The sequence below is a fragment of the Chiroxiphia lanceolata genome, chromosome 5 (genome assembly GCF_009829145.1).
Source record: "Chiroxiphia lanceolata isolate bChiLan1 chromosome 5, bChiLan1.pri, whole genome shotgun sequence".
Lineage (NCBI taxonomy): Eukaryota > Metazoa > Chordata > Aves > Passeriformes > Pipridae > Chiroxiphia > Chiroxiphia lanceolata.
The window spans coordinates 6,995,280-7,011,677 of record NC_045641.1 but is presented as its reverse complement, the minus strand read 5'-3'; the positions used below and the strand labels follow the sequence as shown (position 1 = coordinate 7,011,677).

The 16,398-nt window shown below is 40.7% G+C and overlaps 1 protein-coding gene across 2 annotated transcripts; it reads right to left on the bottom strand.

Annotated features, from left to right (window-relative positions):
- Window positions 1–16,398, bottom strand: PRPF18 (pre-mRNA processing factor 18). 2 transcript variants are annotated; one of them, XM_032687622.1, is made up of 11 exons: window positions 16,268–16,398; window positions 15,262–15,339; window positions 15,110–15,136; window positions 12,241–12,345; window positions 10,049–10,162; window positions 8,134–8,280; window positions 6,355–6,423; window positions 5,495–5,635; window positions 4,980–5,051; window positions 2,618–2,773; window positions 1–609 (listed from the first exon to the last, which is right to left on the bottom strand). In XM_032687622.1, exons 1-11 carry the CDS (start codon window positions 16,331–16,333, stop codon window positions 529–531), a joined length of 1,056 nt encoding a protein of 351 aa, XP_032543513.1. In that variant the 5' UTR covers window positions 16,334–16,398; the 3' UTR covers window positions 1–528. The 2 variants fall into 2 exon arrangements, with proteins under 2 accessions (XP_032543513.1, XP_032543514.1); XM_032687623.1 differs by lacking the exon at window positions 15,110–15,136.

Sequence of the window (16,398 nt, the reverse complement as noted above, 5' to 3'; positions counted from 1 at the left end):
TGAGAAATATATAAACCTTTTTTTTTAATTCCTGATAAATACCACATGAAAGATTAGCCAATAAAGTCTTTATATTTACAGAAATAACCAAGTTTCAGATTCAACTGCTTCCCTCTAATCATCTCCCCACATCAGTCTCCAATGCAAAAGCAGCCAAAAAAAAGCTCCACATATGCTCCTTGCAGGGCTTGTGTCTCAACTAAAGCTCTAAAATATGGGAAACAGTTCAGTCTGAATAACAAACAAATAAAAGCAAGGCTCTTGTGCACTGTCCCCTGGTCACTGTCCTGCTCTTAACCTCTTCAAAACCCACCCCCTTTGCTGTGTATTGGTTGTGTTCAGCATAAAGCATAGATTTAAAAATAAACCTAAATAAATGGGGCTTGTAAAATGGAAGTTGTAGAAAATCTCCTGCTTTCTGCTTTTTCACAAAGTTCCTCTTGGTGTCCAAGCACAGACTCTGCCTCTTCCATCCTCTCTGGGTCTTGGAGACCAAAATATGAGTCATGCCTTGGCCCCTGCAGAGCCTCACAAAGCGTTGTACTCCACACACTTGGATGGGTCTGTTGGGAAGTGCTTCTGGCAAATGGTCATCAGCCTCTTCAGCCCCTAGGAATTAACAGAACAAGGACAATTCCGTAATAAAGCATCTGTAATAAAGCTGCAGCTGTCAAATAAGCTTAAAAATACTGTAGGCCATTATGTTTAACAAGAAGAATTAAATAAGAATAGGCTGCTATTTTGGGCTTGGGATTTTTTTTGGGGGGTGTTTTTTTTCAATTTAACTTTTATTAACCTTTCTCCCTGCAAATTGTTAAGTTCTCTCCGAAATAAGAGAAGTCTGGGGCATAACCATAGAAACGTGGTAAGATTCATAGTGAAGGATCACAGAAATGCTTTAATGCCTCTTTATCACTAAGGGAGAAAATGATATCACAACAAAATATATTTAAAAGAAAGCTGAATATCAAAAGTAATTCTAAAGAGCAAATAGCAATTTCTGAAACCAAAACAAGCTGCACAGCCAAGAAAAGAACCAAACACTTCTCAGGAGGAGAAATGTGGTACCACACATGACACTCCAGAGGCAAACTGAAGAAGCAATCAAGGAGAAAGACAGAATGTGGACTTTTCAGTTCTTTCAAGGCATCCGTTGCCAAAAACCAATGTGACAGAAACCCTGTGATTATTTTCTTTAAAGTCATACAGAAAAGTCTAACAAAGAAGAAAGCAAACTGCTGCGGTGGAAATGTAATTTAGCAGTGACATGTACTCCATGTACTCCAAGTCCTGTCCCTGTCATTACACACTCATCATGGAAGGCAGCTCTTCACTAAGGGAAAAATGATTCAACAGAAGGTGCTTTGGCCTTTTCAACACAGGCAAGAATGGAAAGTATGTCCCAGCACCAGAACAACTCCTTGTTAGGGATGTTATGATCCCAGGGTCGCTGTAAATCAGAAACATGTTAGCTTCACGTAACTGCTGGGAGCACAGTGACAGGACCCAAGGGAATGGCCTGAAGTTGTGTCAGGGGAGGTTTAGGTTGGATATCAGAAAAAGATTCTTCCCCCAGAGGGTGGTTGGGCACTGGAACAGGCTCCTCAGGGAAGTGGTCACAGCACCAAGCCTGGCAGAGCTCAAGAAGTGTCTGGATGATGCTCTCAGGCAGGGTGTGACTATTGGGGAGAGTCCTGTGCAGGAATAAGGGTTGGACTCAATGGTCCTTGTGGGTCTCTTCCAACTCTTTCTGTGATTCACAATGGTAATTTTTCAGGTTATGATATTGAAAACTATAGTTGAAGAGAAAGCAAAAGTTACACTTGTAGCCCCAAAACAAAGAGACTCGGAGTAGAAAGGTGAAGTTGCATTTTGCAAGCAATTTTCTTCCAAACATCTGCAGAAGATGAAAAGCACCAGGAGTCCTGCCTCTTCATCGGGAAGACATTTCTGTAAACCTCCCCTGCCAGAAGCTCTGAGCTCCAAGATGCTGCTCTGGAGGATTCAGAGTTAAGCCAGAAGGTCTTTATCTCAACAAAACTGCAACTAGCAAAAGGCAAATATATTTAACAATACAAGGAGAGAAGACTTGTTTCCTCAGACCTGTCCAACCACTATGCTGAAAGGTCAGAGAAGAAAAACAGCACTGCTACAAATTCCACAACCAAAAGTTCACAACACAACTATGAAGATGCACAGGAGGAACTAAACCTGGAATTTTGAGCCCAAATTGTTAGAGAGACACATTTGAAAATTGAATTAATTTATGAATGCATTTATCTAGTTGCAGAAATAGTCGAAAGGACTGTATTTCATGGTATTAAATTCTGTGCATGGTGTTTAAACCACGAGTTAAGCAGTGAAGGACCTCAGGAGAATCAAGCATGATTCACAACTGCTTTGGTGTTCAGAAAAACCCAATACACTGTTCCTGGCCCAGAACTGAAGAGCCTTCAGGTCCAGGATGAGCTACCCATTAACTGGATGTTATTCCTGAGCCAAACTAAAACAACTGTCTGTTTCCAGGGCTCTTTTACCACACCACCTGAATCTAATATTTCTCCAAGATCCTCCAACTTCAAAAGCAAACCTGCTGGATTTCCAAAGCCAACGTTACCTGTATGTATTTCCTCTGGGTTTCATCGTTCAGGACATGGGCTACGTGCTTGGAGAAGATCTTCTCCCGTCCCGTTCTCGCGTGGATGCCGACCATGGTGACACCGATGGGCCAGGGAGCGTTCCCAATGGCCATCTGGAGATAGGCATCGTTGGCCTGAAGAAGTAAGTGCAGGCACTCTCAGCAAAAACAGGAAGAGCAGCAGGGAGCAGAGCATTTTTGCATTGCCAGACACAGTAAAACACCCACTCCGGTCTCTCTGATTTGGGTTTCGTTGCACAACATCAACCAATTACACAACACACCTTCCCAACACGATCCGTGCTGAAATCTGAGGGAAGCAAGGACTGTGGACTTGACTGAGGAAAAAAAAGCACTGGATGTGGCAGTCTTATTACCTCGATTAAAACTGGGTTTTATTCTTTTTTTTTTCTGGGTTTTATTCACTTTTTACTGGGACTGTTTTCAGCTCGGCCATCTCGGGTTAAATAAGCACATTTGTGACAATGTTTATGACCAGAGTTGTAGCAGCAGTAAATCAATCTGAAATTTCCTGATCAAGATAGCAGATCCCATTTCTAAAGCTGTAGCAGAAAACATCCCTGGGGAAGAACAGGGATAAAACTCAAAAGGAAAATTAACTGGAAGAAAGGGAAAAAGGAAGAGAAATATTGAGCTAAAAAAAAAAAAAAAAATCATGCCAACTTAGAAGCAGCAAGTGAGGACAGACACTGGGTTTATAGATACAGTTACACAAACAACTTCAAGGATGTGGAGCAGGACATTCCTTCTCTATTAGAGAGCAGCTACAAAACTCACTGATAAAGAGTTCATTTATCACCTCCTATTCAGAAACGAGACAATAAGAAGTAGCAATCATGACCAGTGGGTGCAGATTCTTTCCAATTGGCACTGACTAAACTGGGAGGTGAATAATGAACAAGACAGGGGGTTGCAGACAGAGCTAAAAGTAAATCTAGAGAAGGGACAGGACTTAAGTCACCATCTACATGAGGCAGAATCTGAATAGTCTTAGTCAAATACCTACTTGCTGAATTAAATACAGTTTTGTCATAAAACACAGTATGTGAACATGCAACTAAAGATCTCCAGGACTGTCACAACAGGGTTAATTAAGGCTGAGTGGGCAACCTGCATTCTGGCATTTGCCTGCTGTCAACACAAAATTAAAATCTTTCAAGCATTTCAACTAACAAAGCAGTAAGAATTTGTTGCTGGCAGTATTCACTAGGATGCACAAAGCAAAAAAGCACAGAAGACAACAGCAGGCAAAAAGAGACAAGTCTCTCAAGAAGCAAAATGGAAAATTAGCCTAATTTAAAAAAAAAAAAACAAAACAAAACACCAAAACTTCCAAATGTGCACTCAAGTCCTCCAAAATCTGTGACATTTACTTAAAGCCAAGCACCTCCAGGAAAGAGGAGCACAGCTGATTAACCCAGAGATATACCACATTCCTGCATGCTCCTTACTTTGAGAAGGCATTGGAAAGGGAATTTCCATCTAATGATGACAACCAAAAGAAAAAAAGATGCCCCAAAACAAAACCCCTCTATCATATATCCCACACATTCACTTCTAGTTTCACATGATTTGGATTAAACTTGTCTTAGGCTATCTTAAGTTTTTTTCAGTATCAAAAACAGGTTTGCTTGATTACTTGACAAATTATACCAAGTCCTCAAAAGAATAAAAAGAAATACTAGAAATTTAAAGGCAAAACACAGCTCTATTTCCTCTGCATGCACGAGCTGCTTAAGCAAATGCTACCAGTATATGGGTTCCACTTCAGAAGGCAGCTACAAACAAAACCTAACACTGCCTTTGATCTTGTGTCCCAAGGTACTTCTGCCTCCTCCAGTGAGCAGCCTTTGTCCAAAAAAACTTTTCATTAACTTACCTCAACCTTACCAGGCCAGCTAATGTGAGCATAGCCAAGGAATGGGACAGTATCTCATATTTAGTTACTCAGTTCACCTCAATCAATTTATAATTAATTAATCAATACCTATTACTATTCATTCAATACCTTCATTTAACCTTACAATATCAGTTTTCCTATAGAGGATTCCTCTGCAACTTAAACCATCTCTCAGAAAAATTCTCTTCATGTTTGCAAAGATATGCAGTTTCATGAACCTCAAAAGATCTTCTATCGAGCTGTGGATCAAACACTACTTGGAGCCTAACATTTATCAGCAGTTTTTCATTTTGTTTGAGCAGATGTCGTACTTCCAGCTATGTATCTTCAAAATTAAAAAAATGGGAATGTTTAAGCAATAAACTCCTTCTTTTACAATCAGACAGTCTGAACATGCTGAAAGAGTGCAAACAAACATACCTTCACATATTCTCTTTGCAACATGAATTTAATAATATCTGTTATTGATTCTTTGATGTCTGCAGGAAGTGTCTACAGGAGAGGGGGGAAAAAAGGAAAAAAAAAAAAAAAAGACATTTACTTCAGAAGAGCAGCTCAGGAAAATCATCCTGCTCAGCATTTATACAAAGTTTAACAACTACCTTTCCTTGAAGACTTTGTTATTTAGATGAAGGATCTGAAGCAGGAGAGATTAAGTGGTTACACCTGGTAGTTAGAGGCAAAGTGCAAAATGCAACCCCAATTCCCCATCGTGTTTGCAACCCAATGAACAGGTGATGCTTTAAGCAACACCTGGAAAAGCAGTGGGTAGGCAGAAGGTTTCACTGATCAAAATGAAGTCAGAACTAGGCATCATGGGCTCTAGAGACAGAAACTCTGATCAACTCACTTATCCCCTCTCCTTCAGAGAAGATAACACTGCCTTAGGAAAGGGTACTAATGCTGGGTTAAAGTGACATTTAGAGGTGATTCACCCTTTTCCGGAGTTTTCTGAAGAGTGGCCTCAGGTAGGACTCCGTCTGTTTCTGAGTGGCGCTGTTCAGCTTCCCCTGCACTCCCCGTTTCACGTAGTCTTCTCTGGCGTTCAGCTCCTTGGCCCAAACTCCAAGAAGAAACTGCACGGGACGAAGCACATTTGTGTCATGGTGCCATCTAGTGACTTCCCCGGCAAATCAGACGGGAACAGCGGGTTAAGCCACCACGGCAAAACTAGGTAAGGAGGTAAGAGCCTCCTTCAGAAGGATAGGCAAGGATGCAGGAACAACCCTCCTGTCTTAAATGTATACACACACATTAAAGCTTCAACTCTTGCTGTGACTTTGATCACCACAACAGTTAGACCGGGACTGGCTGACTCAAATGAGAGGCAACACAGGCTTCTTGTCAGGAAACAAGGAAGCAATTTTCCTGCTATCCACTTGAACCTGTGGACTTTAAAATTCTCTTATTCCACGTAACAGTATCAGATGACGTTCCAATTCAGTTTGCATTGTTCCTGGGAAACTTCTCAGAAGGTTTTGATGCCACAGGACTACAGAGAGCCAACTATATAAAAGTGCCTCAATTATCACACGGAAATCAAAACTGTGTTTGTTTTGTCTGGAAAAGCAGGACCAGATTTTGAAGAACGCTGCTCTCCCAAGAGCTCTTTCCCAGGTCTAGCAGAAGTCACTGCTGTGACTAATAAAGGCTGTGGAGTGCCAAGCAGGTCAAAAACCCCACATCTTAAGCACAATGTGTGAGTCTTTTCCTCAGGCAGCTCAAACCAACCCTTCTGCATGGTGGTAAAAATACGACACGGCTACAGAATAATTAATCCAAAAGAGTTTGTTACCTTCAAGAACTTTGTTATGATGTCCATATCATAGTGGTCATCACCACGTCCTAAGGATTCTCCCAAAGCCTAAAACAGGGGGGGAAAAAAAGCAATTATTTCCACTTTGTCTGGAAGTTTACCACCACCACCACAGCAAAGCTCACCACATTGTGAGCTGTAATAAACTCCACCAGAAATCCAAAACACTGGCTAGGAAACAGAATCAAACAGCTGTACATGCTACTGAGATTCATTTATCTATTAAAAACATTTATATCAAAAAGGCCATAGGATTTACTTCTAAAAAGTCAATGCAACAGTAAATCTTCATTTGTTAACTACTAAATTATTAGCACAATTAGTAGCTGTCTGACAGCACCGTATGAAGGGGAACTGTGGGTGCACAGCTTTTTTGAGATCCCCAAAACCATCAATTAACCTAATTAATTCGCTGATGTACTGGGGCTTTTTACCATTTAATTGTAACTGTGAATTTGAGGGAAGAAATCCAAACAAAAAACCCAAAACCAAATAACAAACCACCAAAAAAGAAAAAAAAAAAACCCACAACCAGCTGTATGCTCCAATATTCTACTTTCCTGCCAAAATCTCAAAACTGTTAATACTAACAGCAATTTTTAGAAACATTTTCCAGTAGGTATAGTTGGATTTATAATATATTTCCATTGTCCTTACATTTCCAAAGTGAGTTCTATTTTTAAAATCTCCTAGACTGAGAGCACAATTCAGTGTAAGCTTTTATGCTCAAGGTAATGCAGCTGAAGTAGCATAAAATAAAGACTGCAGTGTTTTCAAACTTTTTCAGAAAAAGATTGCTTTCATGGCTCAAACCAAGCCTGCCCTACTACCCTAAGAAGAGGATATTTTGAGAACTAACAGATCAATACAATGCAGCTCCATTACAACTGATTTCCATCCTCGTACTGCAGTTATTTTAAACCAGAACCTCTGGCACCCTAACAAAAAAGCCAGACTATTTCCTACTAATAATGTATTCACTTAAGCTTTCAGTTATAAATCAGATTATTTCTTAAACACGCTTTTGGAAGGATGTTAAGATTAACTCCTGCAAAGAGTTTTGAAGATTAAGCGTAAAAGTCTTCAGCTCAAGTTAATGTGCTTTTCAAAACATTACCCTAAAATACCAGGTGTTGAATGCATTTCATGGCACTCACTCTCTGCTCACTCACACAAATACTGCAGGATTCTTTCAGAATAGAGTAGCTGTTCGCACTCAAGTTTCTGGGACACATCACCTCTGCACTTCTTGTATTTCCTGTGATCTGCCTCCTGATGTTCACTTTTTTTTTCCATCCTGGATGTTCATGTATCAAACATTCTTTCTGTATGGCTGTTTTTTCAGCATCCCTATTTCCTGTACAGGGATAATTCACTGGTACTGAGCTCACTACCCTCTCAAATACTCACTGGAAACACTTCAGAACATGTGATGAGGTAATATGTTGTAAATAAATTCTCTACCTCTGAAACACCTGCAGAAGGAATCCTAACTGCATCACTGTCTTTTGAGGCAACACCTGTCCCCTTTCTGATGAAGTGCTGTGAACAAAGACCATCTGAGTTTTCACTTGTCTACTGTGAGAACCTATGATGTAACTCAAGGCTTAGAAATCTAAATTCCCTATTTAATGATACTTCAGAATGCCTCAGTTAGCTGCTGAAAACAAGGTTAACTTTGTCTAAACAATCCTGAAGCTTTCTCACAACAACATGCTACATCTAACATCCCTTAATTAAGATATAACCATCCCATACTTCTAGTTCTTCAATAGTAGTGTTCTCCTCATGGACTTTCAGGTCATTCTGGGAGTCGTCGTCTCCTGCTTCTTGGCCGCCTACAATTTCATTCAGATACTGCTGATCAATCTTATCCAAAGCAGCCTTCAGGTCATTTCTCAAGCCCTAGAAAAGATTAAAAAAATGACTAATTTAGGAAAAAACCCTCAAGTAAATAAAAGCAGTTCAATACTGCCACTGTGAGCATTCAACTGCTGTTTAAGAAAAGCCAAATTCTGTAAAAACATGCATGAAGGGTTTAGCTTTGTTGTCTGACTTTAAACTATATTCCAAGGATTGCTTCAGCACTTAACAAAAAGCAGGTGCATGAACTTCTGCAATATTCATACCTATCAAAAAGACTTTTTACAGTGTTTTTGCCAAAAAAGCATAGAGGACAGAATCAGCTTCTAGGACTTTCTTTAAGACATTGTCTCCAAGCAATGGACTGAACCACCCCAAAATAAACAGAAACCAGACCATAACCATCATCAGCTCTACAAGTCTTTAGATCTGCCCTAAAAAAAGCTGAAATAAGGTAACACTCTGTCATGGTTTAACACTCCTTCAGTACTATCACAGAAAACATTTACATTGTTTCCTTTTATTACAAATTATTTAAACATACCAGGGTGTTTTATATATATTAAGTGTTTTAAAGCCTCTAACACAGAATAGGTGATTACAAAACCAGAATCAGTTTAAAACCATATATACAAAGTTAAAAGCTGCTTTTAAATAGAACAAGAGACTCGCCTTGGTCACAGTTGGGGGATTTGCATTCCTGTCTTGAGACATAAAATATAAAGCTCCATAAAGGAGTATGACAGTTCTTACCCTCAGATAAATTCAGCCACTCCACAGGGAATGGATATGCACAGTTATTTCCCCTCTTCCATCATCATACTTGGCTGTCTGGAACGTTTCTATTAATCATTTAGTAGTCTAAAAACGTCTGAACCACAAACTGTTGGTGACTAAGCAACATACAGAATCCCCCCCAGACAGCAACAGGAGTGGCTGAAACATGTAACACACAAATCCAATACAGTCCTATTTATGAACTCACTATTTCCTAATACATCTATTACTGTCATCCGTGTCACTCAAGGGGAAGCTTTCATTAGCAGAATTTATATTTTTAAACATTCAGATCTGTTTATTTTAAAGACTTGAAGAGGAAAAGGCTTTCCTTTAATGGGCAGCTCCAGCAACAACATTTAAAACAATTCAGGTTGCCACAAATTAGGAAAGAAAATCCAAAACATCACTCTCTTAGTAGGGTTACAAATCTGGTTAACAGTAAATGCAAAGCAAACCCCAACTGCATCTCCTCACTTAAGTGATCATTTCTTAACAGGAATAAATTGGTTATATCTTTTAGTCAGTTTTTGAACTGATGGCTACTTTAAAGGGAAGGTGGAAAAACTGAAGTTTCTGTAACAAGCTATAGCTCTGGAATCCAGGGATTTGAAAAATCATTTATATGCCACAGAGACAGGATGCAGTTCTGCTCTTCCTTACCTGTATCTTCTCAGGGATGCACATAATCACAAACACAGGATTGTTTTAACAGTAAATGACTGTTCTCTGCTGGTTAAAAACAGGAGCAGCACAGGCTGGGGTATTAGTGTCACCTGAAGGCCCCTTTTCCAACTGACAAGGGCCTGGAAGGTTTCTGGGGTTGAATTCTAACGTAATTGTAATTGTGCACAAAACTCTGACATTTAACATAGTTTCTCAGGCAATAAATGAGATGGAGCAGACAGTTCTCTTTGCTCTGTATTATCTTTCTTTCCTGAAAATTAAGTTACTGAAACTGATTTTCAGTAACTTTTATTGGGCTACTCATTGATTATCCCACTACAACTAAGTAAGTAAGAGCCAGTCTTACCTTGTTCACTTCAGGTGCAAGAATTTCTATCTTCCTCAGACGCTGAAATGCATCATAATCTGTTTCTCCAAAGAGCCTGATGGGCTCACCCCTCTCTCGTAACCTCCTGATAACCTGAAAAGAATCAAAGCATTCCCTGAAGCATAAAGGAAGCAAAATAAAACCCAGAATGATAGATTTATTTACTTTGCTTAGAATAACAAGCTGAGCTGGACTGGAGAGGAAATGGCAGTATTTTAAGCAGTAGAAAAATGTTCCAGACACTTTACAATCTAAATATAAAATTCCCACGGTATTTCAGTGAAAGGTCATTCCAAATATTACCGATCTAAATTTTGCATAAAATCCCAGGCTGTTTGACACAGCCTAACTTCTTCCTGCTCTGACTTGTTTAAACAAATACACAAAAATCATCCCTCTGGTAGAGCCTAAAGACCGTTTTCAAAATCACAAAGGAACTTGACGATTATCTCACTCACTTGTTTGCCTGGGCAATAAAAATACTAACTGGGGTGCAGGTTGTCCCAGCACAGCTACAAGATGATCTGCTGAAAACTCCCATCCTTAAGCATTTGGAAAATATGCAGTCCCATAACCTAATGGTTACCACTAAAAAGGAGATATAACAGAGTTGAAAAAGCCTCCCTTGACTGATTTGCAAAGTCACAGGCAGAGCCAAAAACTGAACTTTATTCTCCCAATTCCTTATTTCATGCATTGCTTGATAAATTTCTGTACACTTACCATTATTCACAGATTCATAGAACGGTTTGAGCTGTAAGGGACCCTAAAGATCACATGGTTCCAACGCCCCTGCCATGGTCAGGGACACCTTCCACTAGATCAGGTTGCTCAGAGCCCCATCCAGCCTGGCCTTGAACACTTCCAGGGATGGGGCAGCCACAGCTTCTCTGAGCAACCTGCTTCAGTACATCACCACCCTGAGAGTAAATTTTTTCTTAACATCTAATCTAAACCTACTCTCTTTCAGTTTGAAATCATTCCCCCTTGTCCTGTCACTACAGTTCCTGGCAAAAAGTCCCTCTCTGGCTTCCTTGTAGGTCTCTTCAGATACTGGAAGGCTGCTACAAGGTCTCCACACAACCTTCTCTTCTCCAGGCTGAACAGCTCCATCTCTGAATTAACCACTGAAACTAAACAACTGAAATAAATTCACTTAGTCTATCAAACAATAGGCTAATTGATACAATTGATAATTGGGCTTACACTTCATTTCATGTCACCACCTCACTATGCAAACAGACTGGTGGGACAAGAAGAAACTAAATTAATATTGAGACCTTATTTCGTTTATTCAGTCTGGGTGTCTTGCTGTATGCTGGCAAACATTTAACTTGCAAATGTATCCAAAACAACAGGGATGGAAAGAGCTCTGGCACAGCAACACCTAAACCTGGACCAAAACATGCACACCAAGTGCATCAATAGCAGAGAGAAAGTGTGTACATAGGACATACAGACCACACCCCAAACCAAACGTGAACCCAACAGTCTGTGTTACAACTCCTGTAAAAAACAGTGAGTATCCTGCAAAATTAAGGGGACACATGACATTCCTGGATGACCTCAGCTGTGAATTTCAGTACTTCCAAGATTAGAGTTCATTCTGCACTTCTGAACTTCCTGCTTTGGGGTATGGATCTGTTTGTGAACATACAGCCACACGGGCATTTTTATCCTCAGAAAGGCAAAGAACACCCCAGCTGCTCTGGCTTCAGGACTGTTACTTCTAGAGGTCAAGGTGAACTTCCAAAACTTAGTTTCTAAATTTGGTTCAGACCAATATGCTACAAAGAAAAGAAGCTGGAGGAAAAAAGTCTTGGAGAAAGTCAGCATGCCATCATCAGTACTATCCAAGGATAACGCTAATATTCAGAATACTACTCCAGAAGTCATCTGAAAGAGCTGTAAAATGTTATAAAGCATCTGTGTAAATCCATATAACAAAAAGGCTCTACCCATCTGTATCTCCCCATGCATTCATTTGGAGAGCAGGCCCTTGATGAGCAAAGATAATCACTAATTGCTGACTGTAAAAATGGAAGCTTATTATTTGATAAAACTGTCATAAGAACTACAGGTCACTGGAAAAAAAAAAATCAACCCTAACAAGAAATTTCAGATACGTTTGCTTTAAAGTCGAGGAGTCTGTTTATGGAGATTCATTTTACCTCCTGTCTGGAAAGGGTCATTGGTAACTTTTCTTCTGCCAGTTCCAGTTCCAGCACTGGATTTGATGCAGCCAGTGGTTTCTCCTCCTCTTCCTGCTGCTGTACCTAAATTCAACAGACATAGTTACTAATGTGTGATGGAAATAAGCCCATACACTGATGCTAAATGACGTAAGTCAATGTAAAGATACAGAACTCCAGGACACAAACTTTAATAGGACAATATAAACCTTTAGTTTCATAGTTTTATGGTCTGTAATTGAATTTCCCAGAACAATAAAAGTTCTTGATACTATCAGTAATTAACTAACACTTCTGCAGGTTGCAGGAAGTAGCCTCTAGAGCAAACAGAAAAGACAATTGCTAAAGTCTGGCAGTCACTCTAGCAGGCAGATGCCAGCACTGGTGCCAAAAATAGCAAATCCACCTGTTGATTCCTGCCCCTGCTTCATCCTCCTTACCCATGCAAAAGCATTTGCATTGCTGTGTGATAAACCAGAGGGGGAAAACGATTCAAACAGAAAATAATCTGACGACCACAAATACAGGTACCATTCCCAGCCCACTTCACCTCCTCATCCAGCTCACCAGGCACAGCACGTGGAAGGACACAGGGGCAAGAATGAAAACCGAAGGGCAAGGAGAGAGTGGAGTTGCTTCTTCTAGTGTTAAAGTGTTTACTACCTACAGCTTCAGTGACCGGAGCACAATTAGCAGTGATCCACAGCTCCTGTTGGGTTTTGAGGGGTGCTCGTTTTGGGTAATGCATCTTTCTAACAAGCTTTCCAGGTTCAAAAGAAAGAAAAAAAAAGATACCTACAACTCCTCATAGGAAGAGGATCTCATTAACAACTCCTCTTAATCCAAAAGAAGGTCCCTGACTCAAACAGAGCATTCCTTCTTCATTACACAATATTTTAATAATGCAAAGCAACTCTTTGATCAAAGTCACTTTGAGACAGCAGCCGTGTAGCTACAGCTCCCTGTATAAGCTCAAATTCAACACTTCTGAACCAGGAGAAGATTGCTGGTGGTAATATTCCTATAACAAGGGAATATTTCCAGTGCTCACTCATATCTAGGCTCTTCTCAGATTCCTTATTAGAATTTATTTCCTTTCCATACTTGCTAAAGGGGAAACAATCCAATTAATCCCACAGCACCCTTCAGCATCCCCTGTGCATGGGCAGCACACTGTCAGCTCCAGTCTGCATTTGGGTTGACCAGTTTGATGAATGTACTAGACAGAATTTTTTTAAAGAAGCTTTTTTATTCTTTCAGGCCACCATGCTAGCCTTGCACTCAGGTGTCAGTCTGACTCCATGTGCCTGGAAAGATCCATCCCTGGGGCTCCTGCTACAAGATTCAGCCACATACCTACATTCAATGCTGTATTAGCAAACACAGAAAAAAAAAATCAATCCTAAAAGCACACGTTTGGAACAAACAAGGAAGTACAATCAAATCAATGTTTAACACAAAGGGAGGGGAAAAATAAAACTTCCATCAATGCAGGAAAGGGGGAATTGACAGAGGACAGAAAATATGGAAGAACTGTGTAAAAAAAAAAAAGTATATATAAAAAGAAATGTACTCCCGTGGCAGAAGGATACGTACAAATTTTAACTTACAAACATTCTTGAAATCATAAAGAGACAGCAGCATTGGGGGAAAAGGTTTGATCCACTCTGTCAGCTGGACTCCAAATTACAAGCAGTATTTTTACCACAGTTATTTTTCTTTCAGTGCTTTCTTTAAGCAAGTGAAATTATTACAACTTATCAAGTCTAAGCAAAGCAAAAACGCACCTGCATTTAAAAAGAAATCAGTCTGTGTTCCACATCTCACTAACAGAGTGAAGAACAAATGCAGAAATCTGGGAGGCTCTAAAAAGGTACTAAGTTTAACAAAGTAACTTATTTGAAAACCATTTTCAGGGTTACATTTCACACCAAAACTGGTGCTGCAGTAGCACAGGTGACACTACCTTAGCCACCATGTGAGGTTCTGAGGGACTCAATAATGCTCAAAAAGCATCATGCAGCCATTTCCACTTGGAAGATTCACCAAACTTCCTCATGATTATCTGCTGCAGGTTCCAAGAATGGTTTTGGCACTGATGTTCAAATATTCACAAACAGATCAAGGTTTCAGAATAAGTCACTAACTGGGTAAAGGTCACTTGAAAACAAAGCTCCTATTTGTGCCTTGTAAGAGCAAACAAGATTATGAAACTCTGTCTTCCACAGGGAATGCATTCCCCCTCCCAGACATGTCCCATCAGGCAGGCAAGGCAGGCACACACACTTGTAAAAGACAACAACATTCTTTCCATTTCAGTAAACTCTTGCCCTGACACCATTACAAGGCAGATAAAGCCTTCCAGATCACCCATTTGTTGCAAAATGCCCCCGAGGTCACCAATTGTTTCTAATATTTTTGCCAGCAAGAACACAAGTGCTGTTGTTGCACAGTTCCAGTGCTGGATGGTCAATGGCCAAAACCCAAATACAAACACATGAAAGTTGGCAGATCTCTTTGATGTGCACCCACACTATACTGATTTCTTTTGTACATTTTGACAAGACCATGAAAATTGTCCAAATGGGTAAAATTATCCAAATGTATCCATTTATTTCCCGGTAAGGGTGGGGAAGGTGGCTATATCAGATCCAATGTTCATGCCTAACAGCACAATTTAAAAAATAAAGTAAGACAAGCTTTGATCCCGAGCCACGTCATGCTTTCCACAAAAAAGAAATAAAGAAAAGAAAAGAAGAAATAAAAGCCAAACCATAACACAAACTTAAGTAGCTGCATATCATGCATATCTTTTTCCTGCATTGAAAATGGTTTTGGAAACTCATACCTCTCCAGGTGGCTTCTCATTTACAGGCTAATGTATAACATTAACAGATTGAACAAAGAACAATTATCATTAACAACATTGACACTAAAATTGATAATAAAATGCAGACTTTAAAGCAAACACACAAAGCCCCGGAAGAACAATTTCCATACCTTGTAGCCACATCTCTGGAAGTAGGCCTCCTCTTCCTTTTTAGCTAACTCACTGCGCTTGAAATACTTCTTACTTCCCTAAAAGAGAGGAGAGCTGTCACCAGTTCACAGTTTCGTGTGGTTATGTAAAACCAGCTCACACATTCTTACTTTATGTGGTGGATTCAACTACATCCTTAAAGGATGGGAAAGGGTCTTTTCCACGGAAATAGAACTAGCTGGAAGCACCTCTGAAATCAGCAATACAGAGTGACTTTACAGGTTACATGTATAAGCAGATTCAAACACACAATGTGCTCGCCAGCACTTTGAAAGGAACACGTTCTTTGCCATGTAAAGGCCTTTGTGGTCGTTGTTGTAAAGCTTCACCTCAGATGTGCACAACTGGGCCCAGGTTGTTTAGACAAACCACATAAAAGGCGTCATTTTACATTAAATCAAGGAGATGGGAGAAATCACCTTTGTACAAAGTATTTTACAAGCTTTCTTGCAGAAATGTACGTGAAGAGACATGCCAGACACACAACAGCTACAAAAAGTGGTCACCTCAAGGCATTTTGTTTCATTAGGATGAACTGTGACTTCTTCCTTCGTGATTTGCCTGACCTACAAGAGCCTCTGATGCCAAACCCAAATTCGGACAGTGCTCTGCTTTGCTGTGGGGTTTTTAGGTACACGCACAGAGCTCTCAGACCCTCCCTCTGCCGTGGACAGGAGGGGGGACTGCGGTGAGGACGCAAACCACGCTCTGCTCATCAAGGGCCGCTGAAAGAAACAACTAAACCCACTCCCAAAGGCCACGGGACACCCAAACTCCTCCTGGCTCCTGCCCGATCCCATCCTGGGCCACTCTTGCTCCTCCTTCCCAAACCTCATCCGGGGTTTAGGAATCCTCGCCCTGGGTAGCTCCGACCCCGCTTCCCGGGCCTGTCCCGCCTCACTCCCGCCGCCCTCCTGCGGGACCGCGCCCCGGGCAGCTCTCGGTGCCCATCCCGACCGCCCTCACCCCCAAGAGCTCCTTCTCCTCCAGCTGCTGCCGCTTCCTGCTGATCTCGCGCTTCAGGATGTCCATGGCGGCCCCAAGAAGTGCCGCTGGAAAACAATGCCGTCACTTCCGGGGTGGGACGCGCTGCACCG